The 20,502-nt window shown below is 48.2% G+C and overlaps 1 protein-coding gene across 1 annotated transcript in view; it reads left to right on the top strand.

Moving 5' to 3' along the window:
• The first annotated feature begins 224 nt into the window (after positions 1-224).
• LOC119382923 (hornerin) overlaps positions 225-20,502 on the top strand; it is a 39,369-nt gene continuing 19,091 nt past the window's right edge. Inside the window, exon 1 of the mRNA XM_037650838.2 lies at positions 225-651. Within this exon, the coding sequence (XP_037506766.1) occupies positions 640-651 (12 nt within the window). The 5' untranslated portion in view covers positions 225-639. The remainder of the gene's footprint in view (positions 652-20,502) is intronic.

Consider the following 20,502-nt stretch of genomic DNA (forward strand, 5'->3'; position numbering starts at 1 on the left):
ATTAGTGGTATTCTGTGTTTTCCCTGGTTGCCACTCTGAGCCGGCATCCCAAAACACGAGTCGGCGGCCGGCGCCCCGAGCAGCAGCTAACGCTGGACGGCGTGGCGAGAAGGGTGGGGCGAGGGGGAGGCCCCGGCAGACAAGGAAACAAGGTCATAGCGAGTCCTCCTTTCTGGTCGAGCCCGCCCGTCGTATAAAATCTAGAACAAGTTCAGGGTGAAATAGTTGCTTGGCTTGGCATTGATCCCTGTGGATGCGGCGCACGACGACCTGCAACGACGAACAGGCACAACGTCGTCGACGCTTCGCATCAGACGCCGCCGACCGACGGCGCGCCACCACCGCTCACCGCCCCCACGGCGAAGGAGGCTAACCACCGAATCGGTTATTGCCCCAACACGTGTTGCAGTGATCGGACGTACAGCATCGACCTTGTGCCGTTTCGCGAAGGGAGGTTTTGCGCCCAGCGCCGCGGTATCTTGGTTTGTGTCTCACCCCGGGCTGCCCAATCGTGTGCCTACGGACGTTTTCTCGTCGACGACACGCTGCCCCCTTGCCGGACTATTAGAGTGGACTACTCGCTGAAGTTGGGCCTTTGGACCGTGTTGTGAAACGCCGAGTCGGATCACCGCTGCCAGAATGTTGCCAGCCGTAAGTACACGGTGGTGTTATCTCTCGCAGGTTTGATGCCACAGAATTTCGTAAAAACGAATTTCTCGGTATTGAAGGAAAAAAAAAAGAAACGCAATGGCTGTCATTTAGATAAAATAGAAACTCCGTACGCATGACTTCGATATAGCTGCTTACGATTACCTGCTTGAGATTCTCAAACCTGAGAAATAAACGCAGTGAACAGGTATAGCTTCCACCAGGAATGTCTTTGTAACGAGAGCTCACATCGCAGCTCTCGAGTCTCTCGCGAGGCTCGAAGTGTGTTCAGAAATTCCCTTTGATTTCAAATATATGTTTATATCAGCGCTCTCGTTCGGAACAAATGCTATTTCTATGCACGAAGATATCAGTTTCCTCTTGCTGTAGGTAACGCCGCAAGCTTTAAAAAATCACAGACGTGAATGCCACAATGTCATTACTAAATGAGCAAGGTACTCGTTCCACCTACCTAAACTCTTTTCTTTCGGAAATTCTGAATACCTTTTAAGGCGTGTACATAAGTACACACGGCAACATGGTTCTTTCAAATGATTTTTGACGAATGACAAAAATTACGAGGAATATTGTTGTTCATAATGTCGCCGGCATTAGTATATCTTTGGATTTTGCTGCTGCATACTGCTACAAGAGCAGAGAGATCGAAGTATTTGCTTGAAGATTGCGGTCCGTAGCACTCTCTAACCACACCAATAATCTATGGTAGAAAAATAATCGTGAAGCAAGCGGAGGCTACATCCAAGTGGCCTACAGGGTAGTGATCTGTGGATCAGTGGTATACAGGACTAGATGCCTGATCAAATTTACTGAACCGAAGAATCTATATAAGTTATATTAAGTAATTTTATATCGTAATGAGGCAAACTTTCGAGCTAAGAAAACTTACATAAATAATATACTTTATTCCCTGTATGCACCAAAGGGGAATGTACGCCCGTACTTGCATTTAGCAAGTGGTTTAATCCAACGCTGTTTCGCTAAAAGTGCTGCAGCGCAAAGAAAGGGCCCTCTCACAAGAGAGATAATGCATCATATCGTGAATGTAAATTAAGCCAAATATGGACCGCCGTCATTACCTGGGAAGAGGCTTTTTTTTTTTTCATGTTAACCCTGCTCATAGCATAACTCATATAGACAGCTTAAATTAAAGTTAGCTAAAGGCTGGGATTTTTTCGTGGCAAAACCATAATATGATTATGACTATGGCTGCCTAGTGATTTTTAACGTGCTCCTAAATCTAAGCACACGGGCGTTTTTGCATTTCGTCACTACTGAAATGTGGCCGTCGTGGACGGTAATCGAAGCCGCCTTCTCGAGTTCCGCTTAAATTTAACTCCCCCTATAGTGCAGAGGTCCTTAACAGTATCGTCTCTGAGCGAAAAGATGAGGCACATGTCTCCTACGAAGAAGGTGGGAACATCAGCGAGCCTTGACGTCGCTACAATAGGCATTTCTATGAAAGCGACGCGAATACTGTATGCGTGCTCGTACTGTAGCAACAGGTAAATTTTTACACGCAAAAATGCACAACTAATGCGGTTCGAGTTTGAGAAAAGGCCAATGCGGGGCGACGTGGAGCCTTTTATCTCGATATGCTCGATGTTGGATATAGAATTAAGGAGAACCTCTGGACAGCCTACACAGGGGGAAGTCTTCTCCACGTGAGCGTTTAAGTTGTGTGTCCTTCGAAGGGCCTTGAAGAAGTTCTAGTGCTCATGGCGCTGTACTGCTGACGCGAAGGTCGCGGTATTGAATCACGGCCGCATTTTCGATGGAGGCGAAAATGCTTGAGGCCCGTGTACTTAGATTTATGTGCATGTTAAAGAACCCCAGCTGGTCGAAATTTCCGGAGCCTTTTTATATGGAATCCCTCATGATCATATTGTGGTTTTGGGACGTTCAACCCCACCAGTTGTTATTATGAAATCAGGAGAGATGTTCTACACCTGTTGATTGCCGTCATCTGAGTCTGTGACTTCATTAAATGCTGATTGAACACGAGGATTAACAATGTAAGAGAGGCAGAGAGAGAGAGCTCTTAGTGGATCCAGCATTTTTTCTTCTGACAGTGCACCTATAGCACGCTCGTTAAGAGATGGTTTGTATCCGCAAGATGCTCAAGTAAAAATGTTCAGGAGGCCGAGCTAACACCGCCTTTTGCAGAACTACGGTCACCCTCTTATGCAACTGCGCGTGTGGTTAACTTCACTGAATGGACGGACGCGCGTGTGGTTACAGAATGGATAGACGTAAGTGTCTCAGAAAAAGACGCGCGTCTTGTCTTTTTGTCTCGAAAAAGCGTGTCGAAAAATGTGTCTCGAAAAAGACGTCGCAAGACACGTATAGAGTTCATGCAGTCATATCTGGATGCTGTCTTTTTCGATGTAAAAGCAGCTTTTATTGCGCTGCCAGAAAGAAAGGGGGCACAAAGCAGTACCTACCATACGTATATAATTAGTGTGCGTACCCCATCATACAGTTCAGTGACGAAGAATAACAGGAGGACGGGAGGAAGTGGCTATTGTTAGGAAAAGAAAGGTTGTTCTATTATCTGCAGGCTACGAGGGAGCGCGGCTCAGCGCCACAGGGAATCGGAGAAATAAAAAAAAAATGGCCGCGTATCTGCGTGCTTCGCTGCAAATGTCGTCGAAAGACGATAGTCTTCTGCCGGCCGTTTTTTTTCGGCCGGCCGTTTCTGCGCCGTTTCAGCTCAGCCTAAGAAACACTAGGGTCTTTACAATTGCGTGTCTACGTATTTTATAGTAAAGGAACGCACCGTCTAATACTTACGTATTGATGTTGTGCCTCAGATATCCGTAATATTTGCTTTTTGATCGACAATGTTCACAAGTATGACAGCAGCTACCATTTCAAGATGCCTGGGCGTTCAGCAGGTGCTTAAACTTTCGCTGGGTGGCTGAATAGGGTGACAGACAGACAGACCAAAATTGCAGCGCTTAAGTTCCCCAAGAAAGACTATCGTCTTTAAAAATAGAGGAGATAGGGGTTTGAACCACTGTGCGGAGCGGGGGTCCGCTCGTCCGCGATGCATCGACCAAGCGCCGAAGCTCCGCTCGCTCGCACGGCGAACGTATAATTTATGCGGTTGCGTGTAAAAAAAGTAAACCCCTTACTTGAGTTGCACTTTAAAAATAGCCGCGGTAAGGTGTTACGTAATGAACAAGCGAGCAAATAAACGCAAATGACACGGTGGTCTATTTGCGCAACGTAATGAGGTCACTTTACCGCCGAGGTTGGTGCGGGGAGGAAAACGCGGCGTAAAACGCTTCGACCTCTTTTGTATGCAGCCCGCGCGTCTCACACGGGGATGCTGGTCGATAAGTGCGGAATGCGGAATACCTGCTCAACCTGCTCAGCAAATTCACGGGGCCCCCAGCCTGCCCCAAAACACTCTACACTCCCAGCTATGTATGGAACATTCGATTGTCACGTTATAATTAGCGCAGTCGTGGGAAATGCAGTACCTAGTAGCGTTAATTTAGGATTCGGTTGTAGTACTCTGCTTGTAATAACGGACAACAAGCTGAGTTACGTTTTTTTGGCTAAGTACGAAGTATTGTCAGCGGCTTTGAGTCAAAGGTCGGCAGAATAAATAAATACTCACCTCTTTCGGGCTATGTTCTTTCGGGCTTTGTTCTCGCCAGTATGTCCACTCGTACTTATCGGCCCTTGCTCATGCGATTACTAGCATGTGTTATTATTCGTCGACATTCACTAGTGTTTATACTCGTTTCAATGTGCAGTACGGTCCACTGTTAAAGGGAACGTACAGATGAGCACCACTCATATTGCTGGCCCCCAAGTGCAAAAGATGTGGAAATATTGTTGGTGCGCGGCTCTAGTCTGTCAAATGGAGTCGGAACTGTCAACTACCAGTAGTGCTACGTGACGCCAACAGGCAGAAAAAGAGTGTTCCACACTCGCCGTCATGGCTACTGGCGGCGCTGACGTTCCCACGTTTAAATATACATATATACCCTATAAAGTGGACGGGGGCATGGCCGCCGCGGTAGCTCAGTGATAAAGAAAAAAAAAAAAAAGCCGCGGTAGCTCAGTCGGTAGAACATCGGACGCGTTATTCGAAGGTCGCACGTTCGGTCCCTGCCCGCGGCAAGCTATCTTTTCGTCCACTTTTCTTTCTTCGCATTTACCTTGCATTTACTACTAAAAACATCCACTATACTTTCCTTGGCATTATTGTCTGTTAGTGCTAATTAATATTGTGTAGTAACAAAGAAAACGAGCCGTTAAAATTAACACTTCTTTCCTTCATTCATAGCGAGGGTCTCGTTCTGGCAGACTTGATGCTTTCAGGTAGTATGCGAGGGATCATTGGTCAGCTGCCAGCTCGTAATAAGTCCACGTGCTGCTTGACGCCAACAGGCAGATAAAGAGTGTTCCACACTCGCCGTCATGGCTACTGGCGGCGCTGACTGACGCTCCCACGTTTAAATGTACATATATACCCTATAAAGTGGACGGGAGGATGGCCGCCGCGGTAGCTCAGTTGGTAGAGCATCGGACGCGTTATTCTAAAGTCGCAAGTTCGGTCCCTGCCCGCGGCAAGCTATCTTTTCGTCCACTTTTCCTTCTTCACATTTACCTTGCATTTACTACTAAAAACATCCCCTATACTTTCCTTAGCATTATTGTCTATTAGTGCTCATTAATATTGTGTATAACAAAGAAAACGATCCCTTAAAATTAACGCCCCTTAACTGCCAGCAGTGTTATGCAAATCTAAGCCACTGCGCTTTTGCAAGAGAGTGAAATCCGGATATGCCCTGCACGCAAGTGTTCTCTTTAACAGTGGACCCGTCTGTACGCTAATGCTTATACTCGCGTCCATTCTCACTCATCCAAGACTGAGGCTCGTGCTCAAGTCCGTTCACAGTCGCCGACAGTCATTCATGTTCACACTCACACCCACTCAAATTCACTGTCACTTACTTTCGTAGAAACTCAATCTTGTTCGTATCCATGTTCACTCAAACATGCCTGCCCTCACACTGATTCATTACTCACACTCTTCGTCGTACACTCGTGCTTCAGATTCCGTGCGTTTGAAATTTAAGCGCTTGTATTTAATCGCACAGACATGGGTGTCAGGAAGATGTGTTGGAGAATAGTAGGCCGATCAGGATAATGCTGGTCCATACTTAACAAGATAACGAAAAGCCCGAACAATATCTACGTTCCCAGTTCTTCCAGCACATTTCACCATCTTTGCTTACTGTGGCTACTCTTTAATTATGCAAAGATATTCGTCATAAATGTTTTGCGAGATACAAAACGTCTGCCGTATACTGTGTATGTTACGTGTAGAGAACGAGCACTCCATAAAGAAAAGCGTTATGTTTAGAGTATGAACACGAGGACATATACTTTGGATTGTTTGCTGCATTTATGTAGTCAAGTAAAATTTTCATGGGAGAATTAGTGGCAAGATTCTTGGCATGACATGCAAGACAAAATCAAGGTCGGGGCAGAATATTCTGGAGGTGACCCTAACCCTTGACTTGGGTGGTGTCTGGTGGTGGTATTCGTACGTGGACGTTCGTGTGCCCTCGTGTATTCCTTTGGTTAACCTTGCGTTTAGAAACAAGCGCATGGTTGAGATCTTCTCCGCCAGGCGCCGCAACGATCCCAGCCGCTCACAACGTTTCAGTGAACTCAGTCGATTAATTTCCATTAATTATCCCGACAGTTAATTGGTCATTATCTTAAACAAAGTTATGCTTCGGTATCATATATATCCAATGTAACTCTCAACTTGAACCAGTACGATCTATTTCTATTAAATGCGAAGCATTTCTGAACGAACCTCAGGCACTATGAGCGTTTCTATCTATCTATCTATCTATCTATCTATCTATCTATCTATCTATCTATCTATCTATCTATCTATCTATCTATCTATCTATCTATCTATCTATCTATCTATCTATCTATCTATCTATCTATCTATCTATCTATCTATCTATCTATCTATCTATCTATCTATCTATCTATCTATCTATCTATCTATCTATCTATCTATCTATCTATCTACGTCTCGGTGCTCTCGTGATCGCCTCCTTAGCTTGGTGTAGACCAAAGCTGGTATACGAGGGTAAGAGGGTTTGACGAATATGACTGTCTGGTCATGACATGAATAACATGAAAAACCTCTCGCGTACGTCGTCAAATCCTTTCCTTCAGACAAGTGTGGCACATACCCGTATACCACGGGCCACGATAAGCGGGTATGCGCCACATGTGATTGACAGTTTATATTTTCTCAGGAACGACGAGAACAGACATTGGTAATTTAAACGCGATAGCGCAAAGAAAAACTGACATCGGCAGCGTTGACCAGATGAATTCAAAGAATAAGCAATCAGGATCCCAGCAGGAATCGAACCCAAACATTCTGGGTGGCTGTCACATATTCTACCTCAAAGCCACGCCACGTCTTGAAACTGCTTTGGAAAAACATCCTATGTAGGCGTAATATCGGTGCAACGTCAATTGTGGTTGCAGTGCTGGCTGTCTAATTTTACAATAAAGCAATAAACATTACTAATGTTCTTCTATGATACAGGCGTCATGCCGGGTTAACGCCAATTGTGGTTACAGTGTTGCCTGCGCTTTTATAGAAGTCTAATAAACATTACATTCATACTTCTGTGATTCAGCAAGCTATATTCAAGCGTTGCTCTACCCCGGAGGAATACGCTAAGGAAAGTTACTTATGGTATTCACATCATCGCACCGTAAAGTGCACTTCTTTTCGATCATACTGACGTCTGTGCTCTAAAGTGAGTGCTGACGTTACGTCAGACCATAAGTTGTCCTTTAAACGCCAGTGTAGTCGACGTGCCTGGTAAAGCCACGATGTGCACACAACTACTACGCTAACAAAAAGCACGTTGATCCACCTCGTAACCCCTGGCCCAAAGCTAAAGAATGCAGCATAGACAACTACTCGCTCATAGCTTCGCATGAAACCGATTCCCACGAGGCGTGGGATCTAGCGAATTTTATTGAAAAGGCTGTATTCTACAAAACATACAAACCTTTGGTCTGCACACACCGGAGAAGTGCTATCGTGCAGCTCAAGCGGAGTTAAATGGCAATTTGACTCCCACTTTCGACGAAATCACTTTGCGGAACGTCTGTGTACAAAAACCTCTGACGACTATACTTCTCGGCGATTGAGACACCTTTTAGGCCAAGTTAAAAAAAAAAAAGATAGATAGATAGATAGATAGATAGATAGATAGATAGATAGATAGATAGATAGATAGATAGATAGATAGATAGATAGATAGATAGATAGATAGATAGATAGATAGATAGATAGATAGATAGATAGATAGATAGATAGATAGATAGATGAAGGGAAAAGAGAGGGAGAGAGCAGGCAGGCGCACGCTTCAGCACAATTGGTTCACGAGGAACAAAAAGCGCGCTATGTGCTTTCGCTGTGACCCATTAACTCAAACGACTTTTGTAAAGTATCACAGAGTGCCAGCTGTCGAAGCCTATATAACGCCCCAAGCGGCCACTTAATGGCACGTCGTTATAGCCGCCGAGAGCCGAACAAGGTTAAAGCCAAAGCCCGCACGTCTTTTATGGCTCCGCGGGCGTGCGGGGCCAGCTTGCGCAACAATTACGACAAGCCGTAGCGAGAAGGAATTAGAGCACAGTGTATGGGCGATTTGAGAGAGAGTGTGGGGAGTGCAAGCGGATGAATACTGCGTCTCTAATCGAATTACTAAGAGTGCGTGCGAGTGAGTGATTGACAACCGGGTCGGTTCGATGCAATGATTCCTGTAGCTCCAATTTGATTCCCTTTTATTGGCCATTCAACGCTGGTGATTGCGGTGATACGGTTGGAGTACCGGTCACAGAGCACGGCTCACAGAATGCCACTCACAAAGTACCGCTCACAGCTCTGACGAAGTGCTAGAGGAAAGAAATCACCATCACCATCACCATCATCATCACCTGAGTGCGCCCATTGCAGGGCAAATGCTGCTCCCATGTTTCTCCGATTAACCCGTTACTGTGCTTGCTGCGGACACGTTATCCCGGTAAACTTCTTTATCTCATCTGTCCACCTAACTTCCTGCCTTCCCCTAACGCGCTTGCTTCTGTTGGAATCCAGCCTGTTACTCTTAATGACCAGCGGCTGTCTTGCCTTCTCGCTACATGTCCTGCCGATGCCCATTCTTCTTCTTCATTTCGAGTAATATGCCCTTAACATCGCTTGTTATTTCAACAATATGCTCTTTTCTTGTCCAGTAAGGAAAAATACTTAGAATATAATCGTTGCACTAAAGCTGGCCTATGAGAGCAGCATCCTGGGCTAGTTGGTAAACAATTACTTCAGACGATTGCTCAACAAAAAAGACACGGACAACAGAGAGGAAGACAAACCCTGGTCTATGATTCGAATGTTATTGATTTAAGAGAAAAACACACTATGTTAGCGACCTGTATGGGGCTGAATGGTCTTTAACATGTGTCGTGCCTGGGAAGGAACGAGTAGTTGAATGTGTCGACTTGTCATTGGCTTCAGTTGGCTATAATGGTGGAGTCAATAGGCCAGCGACAGAAGGAAGGGAAGCACGTGTAGCAAGCCGCCATCTTGTTGTGTTGATAAGAAATTTGTGGGGATTTTCGAAGGCAACAGATTTGCACAGGCGGTTATAGACTAATAGTGATGTCGTATACCGAACAACACTGACTGACTGTATCTCTCTCGCTTTACACATGTAACTTTTAAAATAGCTCATAACACGCCCGCTTTTTCTCTCTCTTCTATTACTTCCTTATTGCATTGCCGTTATAATCAACGTCAACCAACTCGCCCAGCTTTATACTCTACTAACTTTACTAGTACTCTACTAGTTGCATCTACTAGTTGCATCGCCCTTGGAAAATGAAACTCTTCGGATTTAACTAACTCCCTATTGCCATTCACTTCGCCTGCCAAGCGGACTCTCTCGTTGTCACAGAACTTTAGTATGACAATAGGTATTTGCTAGCCACACTCAGGAATTAAAAAAAAAGTATTCTACAACGAAGTAGTCAAGGACTCTGTATGCCGCTGTTGAAGTTGGGAGGAAACAGTAGGGAACATTGCGTGCCATTGTCCATCCTCAGTGTCAACGATAAGCTCTGCTCCAAAGACCGAGCAGCTCAGATGACATACTATTCTTGGAAGTAAAGGTATTGGGGCTTTGGCCGAATAACACTACTATGCGGAAGGACACCGATCCTCTAATACACACCTCTTAAAATCGAGGTGTGATGTGCGATCACTTTCGATCATACATGAATGGGCATCTTTGGGTGTGGGCACACTGACTCTCCTTATCTGTTCTTTTCTTGCCCTTTATCCGTCCTGTAGCTTAGCCAACCAAAAGGTTAACGCCCGAGTATTTACGTCATCATCTCTGTATCAGCGAATGACAGAGTACACGTGACTGACTCTGCTAATTAGCTTTCGCTAATTGCGGCCAGGGAATGTAAAGCTGGTTTAGAATTGATTTTACCTGCCTTAGAAATCAGCGAATTTTACATTGCGTGAGTGGCGGATTAATACGAGTGAGCTAAGTCCTTCCTCTGATAACAGCAACGGAGCCACCAGCTAAGTGAAATACAAAAGGGCACGTTCTCATGATTTCGCCGAATAACAGGGCACGGGAGCCAGCGAGTGTGAAGCCGATACCTAACTCAGCAAGCACATATAATCTCTTGGGCAGAACATGTTGGCGCACTTCGAGCGAGATAGAGAGAGCGAATAAAGGTCTTTATTTGAGAAGAGAGCACAGGAGAGGCGTCCTCAGTCCAGCATGCCTTGAGCTCGGGCCGTGTCACATACCACCAAAATTTGTGACGTCACTGTGTCGTCACATTATGACGTCATCACATGACAGCGTCGCTTGGTCAAAGGTGAGCCGATCACGGAGGCAGTTGAAAACCGTGTTAGGGACACGCATACCGATGACGTCACTATAATCTACGAAGAGTACGCCTCGCTCACGTCCTTCGCATCTTCTACTTTCTTGTTTTATGCTTCCTTTTCTTGTCCCGTCAGGAACCGAGCTTTTTCCGCACCGCTAGCTCGGCGCGTGCATGCCGCTGTACGCAGTTGCCGGAGGCGCCACGATGACCGCGTTTAATTGCAGTCCAAATAGGAGCGAGATCACGCGCGCACGCGCGCCCTTATCTTCTTCTTCTTGCTCTTCTTCTCGCTCGCCTCGTCTTCGTTTTTGGGCTCCGAAGAGCGGGCCAGCCTTCCGAAATGAGGCTAACACGCGACCGGGAGAAGAAGTGCCGACGACTCGACACAACCCTCCTCCGGCAGCCGACTTTAACCGCCTCCCTCTCACCTAAGTCGTTCTCCCTGGTGTTCGCGTTGAGAAAACTGGCGAAAATAAGATCGCCGACGAGAAGTCGGAGTGGATGGTGCGGGTGCTGGAAGGGGGGAAGGAGGGGGGGAGGTAGTAGTCATCAACAACGACGTAGCTTGTGCGGCTGCTTCTTGCTGGCGGCGGGGCCTCAATTGACCCCTTTCGGAGCTGGCTTATGTGTGCCGCCCCGCCATTCCAGCAGAAAAGAAAAAGTACAAAAAACCCAGTAAACTGAATACACTCGCCCGAAGGGAACCGGGCACACACACCCCGCGCCGGCCGATGCGGTACATTGGCGTTAGAAAGAAAAAAAAAAAACGGTATGTAAGATTGACGCAATGAAACTTTGACCAGGTTCGGCAGATAAGGCTCCGGTGTAGATTACGCAGATTTGCGAGGGCTACGCCATCGTCGCTTAACGCCTGCTCAGAAGTAGGGCTCCAGTGGATACAAAAAACAATCGGGCGTTTCCATCAGGTCATTGCTATCAAACGGAAGCGCGTGGAATCCGTTAATCATCTTTGTTGTTGTTGTTGTATCGAAAAACAGACAAGCACGCTCTATAGGGCACCTGGAGGAGAATAAGCGAGCAACCGTGACCCCCAACACCGAGTCAGCCCCATATAAGCGGCAGTGTCCTGTTATTGGAGTTCATTCTAGCCGGATAGAAATCAAGACGTTATGTGATGTTAACGTTAGACGTGATGTTAACGTTAGACGTGATGTCACACGTCACAAGAGTTTCTTACTCTCTTCTTTTTTCTTTTTTCAGCCGAGTCATTGTAGCTTTCGATTTAACTTTGTGCTCCTAATATGCATCCTTCGATTTCTTACGCAAGAAGTAAATCAACGTTCGCGAAATGAAAAGAGACTTATGTCAGTCATAAAAGTCATGTTCGCGAATGGCAAGCTCCGTAGCCCGATTCGACAACAACAGCGATGCTAACAATGTCGATCCGAGACGGTGGCGGCACGTTAACGACGGTTCAATGCACTTCAATCTCGACACGAAAGTTTAGATGAGCAAATTTATGTGTTCTTTTCTGCCGACTATTTCCATAAAAGCAAAATTATGACTGCTCAGACGACGACGATCATGGCGATCACGTTTTCATCGAACGCACCATAATTAATCTGCGGGGAGAAATTCTTCATAAATAATTAGAGAAAGATATTAGCCAAGTTGTATTAGTAAATCTTGCTTGAGTAATACCCTTAAATAAGCACGGCAAAATTTAGTTTGAGTTAAGGCTTCGCAAGTCATAAAAAAAATTGAAGGACAAGTGGCGAATTGCCGATAAACAAGTTCATGACATCTTAAACTTTGACAGCTTTAGCTCGAGCTTCGTTTAATGCTTATCGGTAAATATTATCGTATTGCATTCAAAGGGAACAAAAGACTCAAGTTGGTAGGTTCTTACGTGTCATATCGGTCAAAGCTTGACATCTGTGACGTCCGAATTTCGAGCCATCTGTGAAGCTCCTGCGGGAAATTATAGCACCAATTACGTTTTCATTTTTTTATAATAAATGTCAACCTTTCATGCTGATCGAATGAACAAAAGTGTGATATTGAAAACAAAAATATGCAAGAGCTGATAAAAAAGTATAAGGGATAAAAAATAAAAGAACTAGAGAACCCGCCGCGTTGGTCTGGTTGTTATGGTGCTTGACTGCTGACCCCAAGGTCGCGGGACCGAATCCCGGCCGCAGGCAATCGTATTTCGATGGAGGCAAAATGCTTAAACACCCGTGTTCTTAGATTTAGGTGCACGTTAAAGAACACCAAGTGGTCGAAATTTCCGGAGCACTCCACTACAGCGTCCCTCTTAATCATATCGTGGTTTTGAAACGCAAAACCCCAACAATTATTATTGTTGTCAAAAACTAGATAAGGGGAAAGCTTTTCCAGGCTCTCTGCGAGCTTCAGTGGAACTCGGTAGCCGACGCTGTTATCTTGGCGCAGCGAATTGAAACGGGCTGACAGCGCGTAAGCGGACACCGTTACGGAAAGATCGCGTGCTTACCTCGCCAACGTAAACGTTTATTCACTCGTGCCGCGAAGTCAACGACCCTGAAGTATCGCAGGGACGGTGTAATATGCCTTTTTGCGACGGCGGCGAGTGAGCCGGGCCGCCCGCCGCATTCACCCCTTTTGCCGAAAGGGGCCGCCCTCAAACCACTAGTTGCATTGCAGCCTATTACGCGCACACACGAACTTGCGGCGCAGGGTGCGAGGTCGAGCGTTGCCATCTCGTGGCCGTCGCGCTCCGCCTGCTCCGCAGCTCCGGGATCGACCCTCCGATACATCGCTAAGCCTGTCTCATACGAAAAGTAAACGAAAAAGCGCGTAGTAGACGCTACAGGTATGCGTGCTCCGTGCGTATGTATACGTACTGTATATAAATAGACGCGGCGCCGGCTTTTGTGTACCCCCTTCGCCCACCCCCCGTTTTCTTTCTTTTCTACTACTGCATTCCTCGATCTTTCTATGTTTCTCTGCGGTGAAAGAAGCGAGGTTGCGTTGCCAGTGCTTAGGCCAATACGGCTCCACTGGGCCTATCATTCGGCAACACGAAATGCCTCTCCGGCGGTCCTCGATTCACTCAGCCCGCCCTCCCCTCACTTTCCTATTCAACCTCACGGCGCGAGGGTCTATTTTGGACATTTTTCTGCAATTCTTTGATTGCTGCGGCATACGCGTATAGTCAGAAAGGGGCCCTACGTATGCGCGCTACGTGGATAATCTCCGTCACGAGCGTAAATCTTGCTTCTTAGTCGGCGGCGTGGCGCACTGTCGTGAGCGCGGCCAGCTACACCTTTGGCAGGGTGGCACGCGGTGCTGCCGCTTGATGGAGGAAAAAGTTGGGGCATAAAACGAGGTAATGCTGCATATGGGACGCGAGAAAGAAGAATAACAAGTAAAAAAAAAAGCTCTGAGCGTATACGACGCAGAGTCAATACCGTATGAATTATGGGCGCAGAGAGGAGAAAACGGCGCCGTGACAAAAATAAGAGAGAAATGATGATCCGGCGCGGCCGTACGTACATCAAAGGCGAATAGAAAGAAAAATACAAGCAACGAGCAAGAAAATGAGGACGGAGTTTTATTATATGTGGGTACGCGAACGACTGGAGATGATGGAAAGAGCTGCAGCGCGGTGGTAACATCTTCGTGCACTTGTAGCAAAACAAAGAAACAAGAACGCTCGTGTGCGTTGCCCATTCTGATACATTCGCTGGTTGCCCGCTTAACGATTACAACGGGTTTATCTATTAGCTTCGCCTTACTTGTAGCTAATTTTGTGTTGCTCTAGATGTAGGTTAGTTCGAGCAATCAGGCTGCTACGCCAACGACCGACTTGCGAAGGATTTTATTGGCCACATTACCTTTAACACTGCATGGTCACACTGATTCATTTTTGAAACACCGAGGACTTTAACTAACTGCAGAAGCCTGAACCTGGGAATCTCGGTTTCAGCTCCTGTGTTTGATCCTATTCGTGTTTGCTAACCTCACTTCTGCACGACACCTTGTCGCTGGCATGTCTATGAAACTTGACTTCACAACGCAGGCGGCAGCGGCGTGCTGTGAAACATACCTGGCACTACACGACCCGCCACGGTGGTCTAGGGGTTATGGTGCTCGACAGCTGACCCGAAGGTCGCGGGATCGAATCCCGGCCGCGGCAGCCGCATTTCGATGGAGGCGAAATGCTGGAGTCCCGTATGCTTACATTTAGGTGCGCGTTCAAGATCCCAAGGGGGTCGAAGATTCCGGAGCCCTCCACTATACGGCGTCTCTCATAATGACATCGTGGTTTCGGTACGAGAAAACCCCAACAGTTACTATTACTGGCACTACACAGTGGCCACGCGGCCCTCGATCGCCTGCAGTCGTATAGCGACAGACGTGGCTATAGGGGAAGCATAGCCCAGAACCAACTTGCTTTCCGGCTGACCTTCTCGGCCGTGGCGGAAGTCGGGCGAGCGCGGTTCGGTTCAGTGTCAAGAGCGGGCCGAGAACGCGCGCCGCCAGCGCGCACGCACGCACGCACGCACGCACGCACGGATAGCTCGCCGTTCGTTTGCGGAAGCTACGGCGTCTTGCGTGTGTATAATCCACACACCCTCTTCGACTCCCTCCTCGCCGCAACCCGCATGGAATATTAATCGCGCCGAGGCAAGGGACACCGGTCTGCGAGGCCTTTGCGTTCGCTGCATGCAGCCGCTATAACCGTGCGCGGCACATCGCGACTCGGCCGTCGCCGCCCGCCTAGTAGGCGCTCATGGTGCGTGTGCACCCCCCTTCCTCCCCGTTCCTCTTAGTTCGACGAGCTCACGTGCCGGAAAATCAGCGGCCGCCCGCCAGTTGTCGCGTGCTTCTTCCCGCTGTCAGACGAGGGCACGGACGAGGAAAAGATTCGAAACTGTCCGTGTTGTGTGTTGAGCGTAACACCAAGGTGGGCGCTTGCGCGAGTCATGGCGGCCCCCTTTTGCGCAACAGAAAACGAGTCAATCGTTTGCTGGAGATTTCGGCGTTCGACAAGGCGTTCGCGGAACCTATACGATAGTAGCGCACTGCTATCTGGCGACAGGAGAGGACAGGCTGCAAAAGCAAACTGTTTCTGAAGGAACGGTCCATGGGGGCCATCTCCCCGTACGCTTTGGCCGCCGGCCCTGCTATAAAAGCTGCGGTGACACGAAAGCGCTTAGTTCTTATTTCGACATCGACGGTGGAGGTCGTGTCGGGTGAACGAGCTCGGCCAAGTTACGACAGAAATTTGGAACGCCTGCCTCTGGCACGTTCACGGTCAGTGAGTCGGACCGGGTCGTGTACCGTGCCTTAGAGGGATCGTATAAACTGTGATAGCCAGGCGATGAATCCGGACGTCGAACGCGTTCGCATACCGACCGTACAAAAACTACTGCGCCCTTTATTCTACACTCTGCTGTCAAATAAAAAACACGCTCGGAATCGTAATTGGTTAGTGTGTGTTATATCGCCATATATCGCCAATGTGTAGGCCGGTCAATGAAAACGTCAAAAAAAAAAAAGACAAAGCAAAAACCAGTCCTGACCAGATTAGATATGTGTACGCCACTGCGAAATCGCGCCCACGGTGTGCAGGGTAAAAATCCTGTCTGTACGTTCAGGACCAAGCTAAAGTTAGTGATAATTAAACTTGAGGAAATTGCAGGGGTGTGTTCAATGTGCACCAATTGTAGTCACTGTTCAAGGTTCCTACACTCTTAACCATGTCCTGGTTAAATGCTGTCTATATCCAGGAAACTAGACGAAAAATGTCCGGTTTCCTTGCTATGTCTAGCACTTTAAGCGGGACCTGATTAAAAGTGTACATTCGAAAAACTTAGCGCAGCTTCCACTAAGTACAAGGCTAGGTCACAGCAGAGCTGCTGGGCACCTGACTGGTCCTGGCTCGGCTAGGCTTCTACCCATTGGTAGACGTCGCCCGTATATTCCGGAACGCTCCCACCTTGCGTTCTAGACAAGAGCGTTGAGCGCTGTGCAGTCACGCTCAACATGGCTTGCAACACGAGAGCGCGTGGCCTAATGTGCTCGAAGATTGCGCATGGCTTCAACATGTGCTTATTCACACAACTAAACACTGTTCTCTCAATTGGGATGATCCCAAATCAGACAATATCGCTTAGTTGCAGAAATGAGGGCAAGTTTAAGCCGTGCGCAATCTTTCAACTCGTAAGGCCACGCGTTCCTGTGTTGCAAGTCATATTGAGCGCGACCATACAAGGCGAAAGCCTTAGATGCCTCATCAAACGCAGAAACTGACCGTGGGCGTCCTACGTTGGCGTCCCCTGCGTCCCACGGCGTCAGCATCCACACGAGTGATGCAGCAAATCATCACCACGTGATGATGTCGTAATGACGTCAAAGATCCCAAAATTTTGTGACGTCATCATGAAGTCAGTGTGACGTCACATGATGACGTCATCACATGACAGCGTCGCTTGGTCAAAGCTGGGCCGGTCACGGAGGCATTGTAAAACCACGTGAAGTGCAGAAAGCATTCGGAGGGGGGCGGGGGAGAATCCATACATTGGCTGAGAAGAAAAAGAAGGCAGCTTTCGCCTTCGAGTCGTCTTAGGCGAATGCATAAAGGACCCTGTGATTTCTTTCATTCACGTTTATCTCGGTAAGCTATACCGTACTTGACCTTGGAGGTCTTCCCGCGTAGCCCCCACGCGCGGGATTAAGACAGCAAAAGCAGAGCGTGAAAAGGACCACGCGGAGACTGCGGATTCAAGAGTCAAGTCACAAGGCGGACAGTCGCGCAGCGCGGTGCACCTCGAAGCTCTTCGTTGCGTGAAAGTCGTCGACGGCCCCCACTGTTGAAAGGGACGTGGCTGTTGTTGCTACTGCAACTACTAAGCCGCGCCGCAGCAAACGGCCACAGCTGGTGACGCGCGGCTTCCTTCAACGGGACGAAAAAGCGCACCCGCGCTTGCTTGCACGCGTGCGTGCGGCGGGAAATCGTCCGTGTCTGATGGCCGTCACCCACTGACCATGGCCATGAGGATAGATGCACGCAGAGGGGAGACAGAGAGAGAGAGAGAGAGAGAGAGAGAGCGAAAGAAAATACAGAGAAGAAAGCACCGCACCTCATGGCGCTTCACCATGGCCTTGCCGACGCACCGCTCGATAGATACCGAGGGAGCAGATGCACACACCGACTGTTCAGAAATGAGGAGGACGAGAGAGAAAGAGAGAGAATAAGAATGAAAGAGCCACACGCATAAAAAGACAGGGAACGTTCAAGGTAAGGCGTATATCTGGAGCACCTCGAGCCGCTAAGGTAAACGCGTTACACATTCGGGAAGAAAAGCAAACATAATGAAAGCACTGCCCTTCGGCACTGCGCAAAGACCTCTTTCTTTCTCTACGGTGTAGACCTGCGCGCTAGCTGATGTGTGTGTGTGTGTGTGTGTGTGCGAGTGCTTCTGTGGACCATCCGACCAGAAACAAGGCGTGCGTAGCCCGAGCGTGACATCTTGCTCTGATGCATGCAGAAGGTGTACGTACGAGTAACTATTGGAACAGAGAAAAAGAAGTGTCGACCGAAGAAGATGAAGACAAAAAAAAAAAAAAACGAAAGTAGGAGAAAAGTCAACAGCGACTCCTCCTCCAAGGAGGGAAAGCGAAACAAAAGAAAGATAAACGCTCGCTCGGTGAGGATTGAAAGTTGCTCCGGCTTGATGGATTTCGGTCTGGATGGCGAAGACGGCGGCTCGCCGCCGTAAAAGCGTCGGCCCGGCAGAGATGCAGCTTCGTTGACGCTAAGGTCACGAGCTTCATTGCAGACATTTCTCTTCGTTGTCTTATTTTTTGCGTTACTATTATTATTTCTCACTCGCAGAGGCGCGTTTTTTGAATGGAAGTGTCCGCGTCGTTCCCTTTCGCGCTCGGCTCACTTACTGACTGCAATCCCGTGGCTGCACGCGCGGCATCTTTTAAACTAGCTTAACGATCTTTCGTGAATGGAAACTCTCCTTTGGAAGGCGGCGTGGATTCATATGAAAGCCGACTGACTGCCCTCGTGAGCGCCCGTCGGGTGCGAAAAAAAACAAAACAAAAAATTGGACTACATGGGCGCGTGCGAAGCACGAGCCGTGAGTAAGCTTTTTTGCGCTTTACATTAGGGCGCCCACGACTCTCTTTGTCGGAGGAATGGCGCAATCTCCGCTACATGAGTGTGTGTCTGCGCAGATTAAGCGTCGTGTCTGGCTGTGATACTGACGAGTCGGCAGCGTGCCTACAATTCCTGACGTTGTCAGAAAAAGAAAGTCTATACTAGGCGCAGCTATACAGTGAGCTAGATTGGGTATACTCCAGCGCCGCGAATGCGCGTTATGAAAAACTCGGTCATACTATACTCGTATCGGGCGCACGTGTATGTGAGCGTGACTGCCGCGTTAGGTCTGCTACGCTAGTGTTCGCAGCGATGCTTAGCCGTCCACGATGTTGAGTGAATGAAGTACCTCGGCGAGAAAGATAGGGGTGGACGGTGCTTTGTGAAGTGTGGCCTCGTATAGCTGACTGTGATGTACGTACAACTTGTACGCTCCACGAGTCGAGCTACAAATGACCTATCGAAGACGTGAATCAGTTTGCTTCTTTGTGTGCGATCAACATTGTCAGTTCCGGCAGTGCCCCACGGCGGTGAAGAAGGTGATACCGCTGGGCAGAAGTTGCCGATGAAACTACAGGCTTGAAGAAACACTAATACCGGTGTCACACGGCACACTGCCTTAAGCCCGGTCGGTTTCAAATTTCTCAACTGTGATTGGCTCCCTTTGAAGTTTGAGTAAATGAGCCAATCACGACTAAGAAATTCGATCAGGATTAGGCGTGATCGCCATTGAAAATGCCCCTGTGACACCGGTATTACGTATCTGCTCCTCGATGACACCGGCTATACCAAACGAAGAGGAGCTACTTTATGCTTCAAGCATACCTCGTATGTGTCGTCTGTGTTACGTGCAAAACTTACCACGACTGTATCGTTAGCTTTGGCTTAAGTTGAAAACCTCGGAAGATGAATTCAAATAAGGTCGATGTCAGTGATATTGATTACAAACGTAAACGCACACCCGGAAGGCACAGTATTCTAAGCTTATCCGTCTTCATCTCTTCTACAGTTTATTTACACTTCTTGTGAATCGCGCCGAAATGTGTCAACGTCTAGTTGATTTCGCAGTGTGCTATTATCGTTCTCTATTTTCACTGTCACCGACGCGTACTACAGTGCGGTGGGTCTCGGTCCTGCACGCACTCTCAAGCGATAGTCCCGAGGAAGAGGAAGAAAGTACACCCATTGGCCGGCGCCAACGTCAGTCCTCGACCCGTCCTCTCTAAGGTCGGCCCTGCATTTTGTCGCAGACGGCAGGACAATGCATCTTTGTTTCCGCGTTTCCCACGAACGGTGACAACGACGACGACGACGTAGCAGCAGTAGACGCCACGTGCAGCTCAGTGTCCCCGAGCGGTGGACCCCCAAGGGCAGCGACCTTCCACAAGTGGCCTTTATAGGGAGAGGAGGAGACGGCGTCTACACGAGAAAACCACAACCAACGCGCCCTCCTCTTTCCATACCTTACCAGATGTGCGGATAACGGAGTTGTCTAGTCTACGCTCTGTGTGTGTGTGCGTGTGTGAGTGCGCGTCTGTGTCGCTACGTATGGTGTGCTTGAGCGCAGCCCAGTTCCATGCGGAATCCAACGAGCCACCCTTGTGACCTTCTTAAAGAGATACCAAGCGAGATGAGTGGTGGCGGTCGACGAAGGGCCACATTGAAACTGGGAAACGGAAAAAGAACGAGATGGCGCATGCGCCATCGCCCCGTCGCATCAGAGGAGGGCCGTCGCC

Source organism: Rhipicephalus sanguineus, chromosome 2 (genome assembly GCF_013339695.2).
Source record: "Rhipicephalus sanguineus isolate Rsan-2018 chromosome 2, BIME_Rsan_1.4, whole genome shotgun sequence".
Lineage (NCBI taxonomy): Eukaryota > Metazoa > Arthropoda > Arachnida > Ixodida > Ixodidae > Rhipicephalus > Rhipicephalus sanguineus.